The sequence below is a fragment of the Pavona decussata genome, unplaced genomic scaffold (genome assembly GCF_977016875.1).
Source record: "Pavona decussata unplaced genomic scaffold, jaPavDecu1.1 SCAFFOLD_6, whole genome shotgun sequence".
Classification (NCBI taxonomy): Eukaryota; Metazoa; Cnidaria; class Anthozoa; order Scleractinia; family Agariciidae; genus Pavona; species Pavona decussata.
In genome coordinates, this window is record NW_028145430.1 from 7,115,591 (window position 1) to 7,127,370 (window position 11,780).

The following is an 11,780-nucleotide window of genomic DNA, read 5'->3' on the forward strand; positions in this document are numbered from 1 at the left end:
CTTTTGAACAACATAATTGTTTCTGAAATTGTTTGACAGTGTTATTTAGGTTAACGTTAGTAAATATATTCTCTGTTAATCTCATGAAAAAAATTACTGCACAAACTACTGCAATGACAGTTGTTACAACCTTAACAAGTCACTTTGGTGGATGATGTTGTCCCAGAATTATTTTCCTGTTTACTTTCTATGGCTAATCTTTTTGACTGAATATGTTCAGATTTATAAGCTTCGTTGCTGATGTCGCCGAGAAAAAAAATGTCAAATATGGAGAGATGACCAGAAATTAAAGATAGTTGTCATTAGTTGATTTGCGTGTAATTTTCGGTTTTCCCACGATGCGGTTAAGTAGAACACAATATTCAATTAGCGAATTGGGAAGTCCAAAAACACCGCAAACCTATGACCGTTTGGGTGTTTCAAGGAAGGGCCCGTTACGCCAGCTGGTTTTTCCGTGGCAGAATTGGTACCTTTACAAATGATGCAAAAATGCACAGGGCGCTGTCCACAACATAGCGTGACAAGGGACTCGATGACGTCAAACCGACACTCAAACATAAGTGGAACAATTCGACAGTTTAGGTGCTTGTGAATACTGCGTTTTGTCCAGCTTATATGTGGGACATTAATTATTAATATTATTGAAACCAATTTGAGTTAGAATATATTCATTCGTAAAGATTAGCCATAGGAAGAAAACAGAAAAATAATTCTGGCTACGTCCATAATTCGGCTGAGTGACCCCACTAATGAGCTTTCAAACCTTGAAGGCTAGGCACGCGCTTAATATCAAGATCAATATACGGCCGTGAAAGAACGGTGAGTGGGATTAAGCACTTACTGTATTTCCTCAATTAAACGCCCGAAACTCGTTCTCTTGGTGGAATATTCATTAACGTATACCACTGTAAAATAGCTACAAATAATACACACAGGTAAGGGAAGTTTGAATTGACGTTACGTATAGTGCCACCTAGCCGTGAACCTCTTCATCATTTATGTGTGCCTCGAAGCACATAGGCCGTTGCCAAAATATTTAAGAAACGAACTGGAACGTGTAGCGAAGCGGAGGCTTTGTCCATTATTTGCCCTGGACTCAGTGTCCTATAAGGATGCCATTGAACTGCTGAACATTGTACCAATAACAGACTTTATCAGTGCGATATGTAATGAAACTTTCGATTCTATAGTAACACGCTGGGTATTTTTTTAGTCAAATGTGGCCAAAAAGTTTCTCCTCCTTAGGGTTTTGTGGTAGCAACCTCAAACTTTGCAACCAGACAAAACAATATTTTCTCGACAACTTGTCCGATTCGGATTTTTGAATTTCGTTTTTCTAACGGTAAAATGACGTCATCAATTTGGCGGGAATTTTTTTTTTTGGAGCTACGACACAGTTGTTCCTAACATAAAAAACAACATAAAATGAGAATAACAAATCTGAAAAAAAATTTGGAATACCTCATTGGAGTCAAGAGTTATGGGAAGTTAAGCGTTCAATTTAAGGCTATTTTTAGTAACAAAATGGCGGAAAATTCAAACTTCAGAAGCCCAAAACTTTCGATTCAGTTTAGATATTTCAAATCTTTTTTCAGTTTTGTAATCCTTAAGGTATGTTTATTTTAAAAAATGTGATTGACCATGTCGAAGCTCTAAAAAAAATTTTCGCGCCTAATTGATGACGTCATTTTACCGTTAAAAAAATAAAATTCAAAAATCCGAATCGGCCAAGTTGTAGAGAAACCGTTGTTTTGTTCGCCTGCAAAAATTGAGATTCGTACAATAAAACCCTAAGGAGAAGAAACTTCTTGGCCGAATTTGACTAGAAAAATCCCTAGCGTGAAGGGACCCTGAACACCGTCTGTATAGTTTAGTACCGTTCTCTGGGTCCTCCTGTTATGCACTGAAGCACAACAGACGCTTTGTTATTCCTACACGTAAGACAAACCGTCTTAAGAATAGCTTCATTATAAGATCCTGTATCGATAATGCATATTTGTAGATTTTTAGGATTTTATTTATGATCATAAAAATTCAATTGACTATACTTTTCGATTAATCCTGCATTTCAATTAGTTGCATATTTCGATCGACTGTATATTTAGACTCTTATCTATTCTGATACTTGCGTGTCTAGTTTTGTATATCTGAGCTGATTTTCCAAAAGGTGGCTACAAGTTTTCAGCTCAAAGGCAGCTGAAAACAGCCAACAACTTCGACGCTTCGACGCGTTGCACTGGGTTAAACTTGAGGGGAAGGGGGGGGGGGTGGGGGGCGTCACCTTCTACATCAGCACACTGGCCAGGGACTGGCCTTGATCACCGATGGCATTAGAGAGGTCAGGAGTCTAAAGTGGGAGGGGGGAGGGCTGGGGATGAAATGGCTGGTTATGTAGTCCCGACTGAATTTTTTCACTCTTTCTCCACTCAAAGAGACTAATTTTAGGGTGAAAGATTCATCTCTGGCAGTCTCTCTCAGTCCAGTGTATTCTGGGGTAGCTGTCAGTGGGACCGTTCACTTTGTGTCCACCTCTTGGAAAATCAGCTCAGTACGGTGAAAACGCGAATTCAGTTTTCGGGCTGCCAAGTATTTTATTAATAATTTATCTACCTATCTATCACGGGGTGGATTTGCAGGGGGTATACCCGAGGTACCAGTGAATTCATATGAGAATACTTATAAACACTATTGATTCATCGAGTTTACTAAACTAGCCGACTAGTAGTCGGCTCCGCCCAACCATCTCAGTGGTGGGTGGTATTGGTCTTTTATAGGAAAACAACAAATGATTAAGAGAGAACAAATCAAAGGCTGACAACGCAATTACTAGGGGACCGATGAAAACAGAGGACGTTACAATTAAATTTGAAAAAACGTTTGAAAATGGATAATCAATAATACTGGAAGGAAGAGAGATTAAGGCGCGCGGTAATGGCTCAGAGAACTAAATAAGATTATTCTAACTGTGCTTATTTTGATGAATTTTCAAATTTCAAGCAACATGAGTGAATAAGCTAAGCGAGTAGATAGGTTAACCTTTGCTGTTTTTGGCTTTTAAAACAAAACATGCGTGAATGTACAATTTTGCGAGGTCTGAGTCTTTAACACAAGAGACCTAAACATTTTTCCTTGCAAAATTTGCCCCACCCTCCGATTACTACTTTTTATTAAAATTTTATCTTCCGTCAATGATTAGAAAGGACCCTTTCTGATGAAAAGAAAGACGACAAAAACTCCAGTATAAACGAAAAGCAAGGAGAGAAAGACCTAGAAAAGACCTGTGCGCATTCAATACTACTGTAAACTTTTAATGCCTCATTTAGTTAGAAATGTCATATGGTTTTGGTTTGCGTTGTGCGGGAATTACTGCCAAAAGAATATAACAATGACATTCCATTTATTCATACATTAGTTTTGGTCACATAACAACTGTGTGGTGACCTTAAGCCTCTCTGTTGTGGAAACTGGTTTCAAACGGAGGACAAACACAATGGCAGCCAAAATAGTACTTTTAAGTACGATTTAGAGTATAGTTTTTATATATGAGAATGATGTATTAATCAGTAAATGACATAAGCATACTCCTAAAAAAATGCGACTGCGCTCCTATCAGGAGTCGAACCTAAGACCTTCCGATTACTAGTTCGGATGTTCTACCACTGAGCTACTGGAGACTCGTGGGAGTTAGGGCCATTAAACTAGGTTCATGGGACAAACATCCTGCATACTGCTACGGATTGTAATGTCAATGTGTGGAAATGATGGGCTGTCTTTGAAACAGGGAAGAGGGAATGTGATGTTAAGCCTGGTGAATAAATGAGAATGATTTATTAATCAGTAAATGGCACAGGCATACTCGGAAAAAAATAGTCGTGAAATGTTTCGATTATGATTATTATAAGAGCCTGGGCAACCAACAGTGTTACGGTGGATTATTAAATAAACCGACGAAAATTTTTCAACCCGGGTCAGACAAAATTTAGGTTTAAATAAGAGCTGTTATTTATTTGTGGCAGTTGTTGGTTTTTGAGGCCTCTGTTTTCACAAATATTAATCAGACGCAATCTTAAAATGACAAAGGAAATTTTACTGGAAGTAAAAATTTGACGGAAAGTTGGTCCGAATCAACAGCATTTTCAGGTGTTTTTTTAATTGGTGTATGTGCACCTTTTTTAAAAATCAAGCCATCCTACTGATATGTTTCGTTTCCATCGTTCCAGAAAGCGGATGCTGTAAATCGGGGGAAAAGGGCAAGGAACAAAAAATAATTAATATGCGAACTTTAATTTGGGCTGAGGCGGGATCGTTTGGTCCTCTTAAAAAGATGTTTGCAGATGTTTACAAGGACCGCTACTTAAGATGCGCGCAAAGGACTTCTAATTCCTTTGTTTTAAAAACAGGGCAAAAAGAAAAGGTTGGTAAGTCTCGGTGCGGCGATGACATTTTTGAACGAAAGAATTTAGCAGGATGGCTAAAAAAGAGTTACTGAAAAACGAAGAAAGTTTTTATTTTTCAATTTAGTCACAGACAACGCTAAAGTTGGTGAACAGGTTTTCGTGCCTACTTTGCACGAATATTAGCATAAATGTATTATGTTACTCATTGCCTTATCAAACTGACTTGTGAGTCAAATAATTTCACTAAAAACGTGTTGTTTAGGTGTTCCCGTATTGGCCCTTGGTAATTCTGCTTGCAAGTTTATGAGTTTTCAGTGAACCGCAAGGAACCGAAAGTTCTCACTGAAGAGTTTAATAGGTGGCTATGGAGAAAGACTGGTCATTTCGTCCAAATCAAGACAATGAAACTCGCCAGTGAAAATTTTTTTTCACTGAAATAAGACTTAGCATTTGCAAAACAAAAGATTATTAATGAAAGATTCAACTGAACGTTTTTCTTGTCATTTGTTTGATGCATAAAGCTGACTGCTTGATAGTGATAAATGAAAACTCTACAATTTCGATGTATTGTTCATGAACTCATGCCGCATGCTCCAGTTAAGTAAAAGATGTTTCTGCAGTGTAACTTTTCTCCGGAAAAAATACGCTTTTGTTAGTGTATAACAATAGAGCCTCGTGTCCCTAAAAGCCATATTAATTTCAGCATAAGTATAACCAACCATAATAGGCCTTCTCACGGTTTTCGACGCCATTTTCAACCTTTGTTTTGAACTTTCCATACATTTGTCTGTATAGCAAACCAGCCGTGAACTGCTATTGAAAATGTTCGCGAAATGTATGGAAAGTTCAAAACACGACTGGACGCTTTCTGGCACAGCTACATCCCTCCAAATTTTTCTTAAAATCCTTTTCCTAGTGCCAAAAGTTTCCAATTCATGAATTTTTCACAAGCGATGTTTTATGAAAATTATTTGACACCGGATTCCCATACAAACACTGTTATTTCAAGCCTAAGTGCCTACTCGTCAAAATGGCTTCGAAAACCGTGAGTAAGGCCTATTAGTGAATGAAGGTGCGGCTACACGGAGCTGGATAGGCGGATCTGTTACTAATACTTGCAACATTTTCCAGAAGCACTCGGAGTAAAATAGTTTTCCTTATTTTTATCTTGTATTTATTCAATTTCGCCAAAAAAAACATTGTTATTTGTTTTGCGATACTTTATAATACATTATGATGAGGAAACCTTAAAGAAGGCTCGAGCCTTAGTTTCCCTCACAGATTACACTTAGACTGAAAGCACTAATTTGAATGGCAGTCAAGAGGATAGATGAAAAAAAAGTTACACAAAGAGAAAACTTTAGAAAACAATTGGTAAAAACATTAATAACTTATAATAAAGAAGTTTTTAAACGTTTTTGAAAGAGGCAAGTGATGAAGCGGCAGTCATCTCAGAATTGAGTGAATAGAAAAACTTAGGACTTTGATAGGAAACAGAAAATCACCTCATTTTCCCCTTTGTAAGTGGATATGCCATGTACTTCATCGACACTAACATAAAGTTTGTATTAATGTGTTATTCGTGATGCCTATAACTTCAATTACTCTATAGGATACTACGTCTACAGATACGAATCGAGGAATATTTCATACAGCTGTTTGTGTCACCGGCTATTGTGCTGACTCACTGCGATTTTTGTCAGCTTTACAGGAGTTAGGCCTGGGGCAAATGTCGAATCTTAGTCGAACTTAATTCGTCGAACCTATTAATTTTGAAATAGGCGCATGAATGGTGCGACGTTTGCCTCAATTAAGTTCGACTCAAATTAATTCGTTCGACTTCAGCATAAGTTCGACTTGCCAAGTCGGATAATGCGACAGTGGTTCGGCGTTACAGCAAACGCCGTTCCAAACACGCGCTGAACTCAATTCATAAATCATGCAAATTACAAAATAATTGATTCAAATGTGATGGACTGCGCAAACGTCACAAAAATACCGACTCCCCATCTGCCAAACACTATTTCCCCGCATGACGAGCATGCGCTGTACAAAGAAATGGCGAGCTATCGATAGCCATTGCTGACATCGCAAAGCGTGATGGAAATGTGTTTTTCGTGTTTCATGAACACTAAATATAAATGATTGAAATGCAAATTGCCTATTTTCGAGTCTTCTCTTTCTATTTTTCGCAATTAATTGCCAAAGAAAAGCCCGACGAGCACTATATTTCGGCATTTCGCTAGCAAGTCCTAGCAATAACTAGCCGGGTATCGAGTGAATAGGGACCTTACGAATGCAAGACGGTGACGCCAACGAAAACGTCATTTGAAAGTATAACTTTATTTCATTTGTGCCACTTCGCGATTATTTTAACTCATTCAAATTGTACACAAACGACAAACTACCCAGGAACCAAATTGGTAGGAGTACCGTTCAAGTTAAGGAAGAGAACGAAAAATTCACTCCCGTGGGTTCACGTTCTCCACAAAACCTTGAATTTGGTCATTTCACATTGTTGTTTTGCAGAGGACGACAAAGAAATGTACCAAAATGTAAAACGCACGTGCAGAGCGATTGGTTTTGCTCATTAAGCCTTTTGTGTTGTGGCGTTGTCGTCGCCGTTGCCGTGGTGTTTTCGTAAGGTCCCTAATAGCACGGGGACACGTGCTTATTTCCCGTGTTTCACGCAGTGCAACTTGTGAATATTAGTTGGGGGCTTCACACTAGAGCTTGTAAGTATAATCTAAGTGCACTTGAAACCTACTTTGAGTGTGAAGGGGTAAAACCTACCAACTTGAACTTTACTTATGACCATGGAAACGTTCGTAGTTCAAAGAAGCCGAAGTACGCCGCCAAGTATGGCCAACACCACACTTGAGAACGTACTTGACCAGTACGAAAAGGGAAACCAACTGAAAGCTACGTGCTGCGGTGCCAGAACAGAAAAACATTTTGCCGTAAACTGAAATTAACCCCCCCCCCCCCCCAAAAAAAAAAAAAACATCAAAATGGATGGCTGGAGATACGCCTCGCAGTTTGAGGACTCCATGGAGCAGTCATTTTTGTAAGTAAACATAAAAAAGAAGGAAAAGCCGATACAAATAGTTAAACTTACGATCTTATTTGAATTTCATCTTTTGCAGACAGCCTGAACCATCGATTTTCAGTTCAGAAGATGTCGCCTGTTCTTTTGTTTTGTCGCCAAGTACTCGTAAACAATGAAGTACCTATGTATTTCCTGTAATGTTAAAACTCTCTGAGTTAAAATTTAAGACAAAGTAAAGAGTAAACAACATAAAACGTTTTTCCGTTGCAAAGGCTCCGGCGAGCAATCGCATTTCTGATTTTACCGCGAACGATGATTGACAGCTTGTGCTTCAAGTGTATACTTTGTCACCAGGTGTGAAGCCAAGTTTTCTAAAGTGCGACTTGAGATTTTCAAGTCCACTTGAATCAAGTGCTTACTTGAAACTAACTTAGCTTGTAGTGTGAAGCCAACAAGTGTCTACGCAGGTTCGACGTTTGCTACCACACTGGAATTAATTCGACTCTTTGTCGAACCTATTTTTAATAAATCCGACGCGACTTAGATTCGACGTTTGCCCTAGGCCTTAGAATTCCCGTTGAGGCAACCGACTACGCCATATATAAATTAATCGTTTTGTGGTTTCAGAAGCATAAGTAACTTTCGATTCCAATGTAGAAAAGTGCACATAAGCTCATATAGTTATTCGAAAGTCCAAAGGCCCTGGTTAGCCGTGAAATGTTAAATGGCTTTTTAATGAAAAATTTTATCGTCAAGCGATAAAAGAGGAAGTACTGAATTGACGAACGTTTACGGACAATTTAGGGTAGGTTAACCGTCTCTCCGGTGGACATTTGATCTAAATGGTTTTAATTAGCCGTTAAGGACTCAGAATCACCGTCAAAATGTTACTTTTGCAACTCTTTATCACCGTCAATGCAACCGTCATTTAAGTGAAGCATACTGAGACCTACTTCAGTATAGCGAATTTATTCTTTCCGATATTTAGGCGTCTTTAGGCAAGTGAGTAAAAAGCAAATTGATCAGCTTTCTACAGCTGTGCAGATTACACGCGTCCGAGTTAAAAGCCGTGAACTCGGATAATAAACGTTTTTTTAATTAAAACTGTGCACGCCGTCTAGGAAGACTATAAACAAGCTTGGTTCCAGCTGTCTTATTAGCACACCAAGATGTGCGCATATTTAACAATTATTCCACGAGCGCGCGTTGGATATGAGATGATAGCGTGCCGAGTTGGCTATAACCATCTCAAGCGCGAGTGAAACAATTGTTTTATTAAAAACGATAAAGAAATGTTGCTAGATCTTGCTGAGTTCGCTTTGCAAGAAAAATCAGAAGACAACTAATGGTCGCTATTTCTCGGGCATGGTACATAGATGGTTCATATACCGTGGCCGCTAAGCCAATCAAATCCCTGGAATTGTAGTACAATGATCCAGATTTTAATAAATACAGGTATATAAAATTGACAAATAGCCACACTTTCCGGAGTCATTGCAGTCAGGATAGTGTCGTCATGGCAACTTCTTTAGTCGTGGGGCTCGCTTTAATTTTCCTGGCTGCAGACGTGTACTGCTATTTTCGAAAGGTGAGTGTTTTTATCTTTTAAACTAGCCATTTGTTTCCGACTTTTTCTCACAAAGCAACCATCACAAAAGCCATGCTTAGGAATTTCGTACTTTGGAGGTTATTTGCAGCCTGAAAAATCGACTTATAACGATCTTCTACAGGAAATGGTTGTTCAACAGGTTTCATATGAATGGCCACATTTTACGCGATACGATTTCACCACCTTGTACGGCATAATAAACAACGCCACAGGAAAGCAATGCTATGTTATCCGGCTTTCCACCCTTTGGCTTATTACTGAAATAGAATGTCACTGGCTTCCGCCTCTAGTAAAACAAAGCAAGTCAAGAGAAATATGATCCTATATACAGTAGAATAAATACCTGAAAACATGACTGAAATAATAGTTTTACATGATGTTCGAGAACAATTGCATAAAACCCGGCTGCGTTAGGGGAAATTGGCCCACGTAGATCCGACTTTAAACCAATAAAGTGTTTCAAATGGAAAAAATACCTCCTTTTTGCCTATCAAATTGTCGAGAAAAACTCACGGTGAATTCAATCCAAGACCTTTTGATATCATTTAAAGTAAAAGTTTAGTTAGTTAGATTATAATAAAAACCCCGCTCATTTTTGAATTTACAGGTGGAGAAAAGATGGGAGCCGAATTTTGCGTTTGAAGGCATATTTGCGTGCAGGTTTAGGAAAGAACAGGAAGATTTTCAGAATTACGGCTGCTACTGTGGTGCTTCAAATGAAATCAGCACGCACATTTCTCACAACGTGGATCCTGTAGATAATTTGGACCGGTAACTGAAACAATAATTTTATACTTCTAACATCTGAGTTTAATTGTCCTAGGAGTTTTTTGCACCGGTTAGAAGCTCTTTGGCTTGTCCTACTTGAGTATTAGTGTTTAATAATAATAATAATAATAATAATAATAATAATAATAATAATAATAATAATAAAAAATAATAATCTCTTTATTAAAACATTCCAAGTAAAATGTTATTTACAGGTTAAAAGTAGCTATTAAAACTTATTTACAATTCTATTTCGATAAAAAAAAACTATTTTTAAGCACATTTTTTTTGAAGAAAAGGGGAAAAAAAAATCATCATCGAATTACAACAATATTATTATTATTCATTGATTTTTACCTAAAAAAAACCCATCAAACTATATCATAAAAAAAAGAAACAAGAAAAAGTATGTATAAAAATCATAGGACCTAGATTTTGGCGAGGCATCTATCTAATTCGAAGTCTGCGTCTCGAACGTTGCTTCCAATTACTCTTCTGACTGTTCTTGACCCCCTTAGACAGAGTAAAGCGGACCTAAGGATTGCAAAGGATACTTTAGAACGTATCCAAGAGACAGTGGTGGCATAGTTCTCTCCTTTCTTCGCTGCGACTAGCTCTGCCAGCCTGTCATGGTATCTCTTGCACTCCTCTCCCATGCCGCCTGTTGTTGTAAAGACTAATGGTGTAAATGTTCCCTGTTCCATAATAATAATAATAATAATAATAATAATAATAATAATAATAATAATAATAATAATAATAATAATAATAATAATAATAATAATAATTATAATAATTATAATAATAATAAATACAGAATAGAATTTAAAAAAACAAGACATAAAGTTAAAGGTACAAGCAGGTTTCCTATGGGTGGTGCTTACTATTACAGGGATATTTTTCGTGGTTTAAATCTATGCGGAGAAAGCAACCATGCATTTTAAAGAGATAATAAAACTTCCATTTGGGAAAAAACGCCATACATTGCTTTGTATTATAAATATGTCTAAAAACTGCGTGGTTACTCCCAATTTTCTTTTTGGATTTCAATAGCCCTTGCTAAGGACTGCTTCCCCGCATAGTCATAAACCGCACAAAAATACTTCTCTATTAGTAGGCACCGTCCTTAAAATAAATTAGTTCTGAGAGAAGTTAATTCAGAAGGAGATCGCGTCAATCAGACCTACTTTCTGGTTATATTTAAGGCCTTTTCAGGGTGCACTTATCTTTTATAGAAAATTGACAAAAACTATTGGGATAACTCAGTGATTTTCTGCAGTTTTTCGCCTAAAAAAATGAGCCAGAGTTTCTATATTTCCCACTGAACTTTTTGTCCTTCCTTTATTGAACCATATACTTTAAAAAAAGAAAAAAAATATGGGGAACTCCTGTGTACCGCTATTAGATCGCCTAGCAACTAGACTGCAAGCAGTCGTTCTTTTTTCCTCAGATCACGCTCGCAGAAAAGTGGTCGCGGAGGGGTTCCCTCCGCGCTCGTGTTTTTCTAGATCCATCGCGCGCTACAGAAACTTGGAGAAGAATGCTCGCAGTCTACCTAGCAACTTATCTGCCTTGAATAACGGTGAAATCACGCACTAAGGGTGTACTCAAGTTGTTTTGTTTTTTATTTCAGCTGTTGTAAAAAGTACAGAGAATGCCTGCGGGAAACAGTTAAAGGATGCTCACATAAGGCCATCATTAATTGTGATTCCGAGGCGAGTAAATGTCTCAACACAGCCGCCGTAAAATATAACTCCGCCTACGCTAATTATGGCATGCGCAATTGTCTCAACAAACGGAAAATGTTGAGTTAAGATCAAACAGATTGCCCAGCTTCTTGAAAATAATTATAATAATAATAATAATAAGAAATTGTAATATAAAATGAAAAATGAAATAAAATAAAATAAAATAAAATAAGAGATGAAACGCAATAAATGTTGAATGAGCCAAATTA

At 37.6% G+C, this 11,780-nt stretch overlaps 1 protein-coding gene across 1 annotated transcript; it reads left to right on the forward strand.

The window, feature by feature from the left end:
• The first annotated feature begins 8,935 nt into the window (after window positions 1–8,935).
• LOC146489526 (phospholipase A2-like) lies at window positions 8,936–11,780 on the forward strand. Its single transcript, XM_085111701.1, has 3 exons — window positions 8,936–9,034; window positions 9,663–9,826; window positions 11,457–11,780. Exons 1-3 carry the CDS (start codon window positions 8,963–8,965, stop codon window positions 11,635–11,637), a joined length of 417 nt encoding a protein of 138 aa, XP_084967827.1. The 5' UTR covers window positions 8,936–8,962; the 3' UTR covers window positions 11,638–11,780.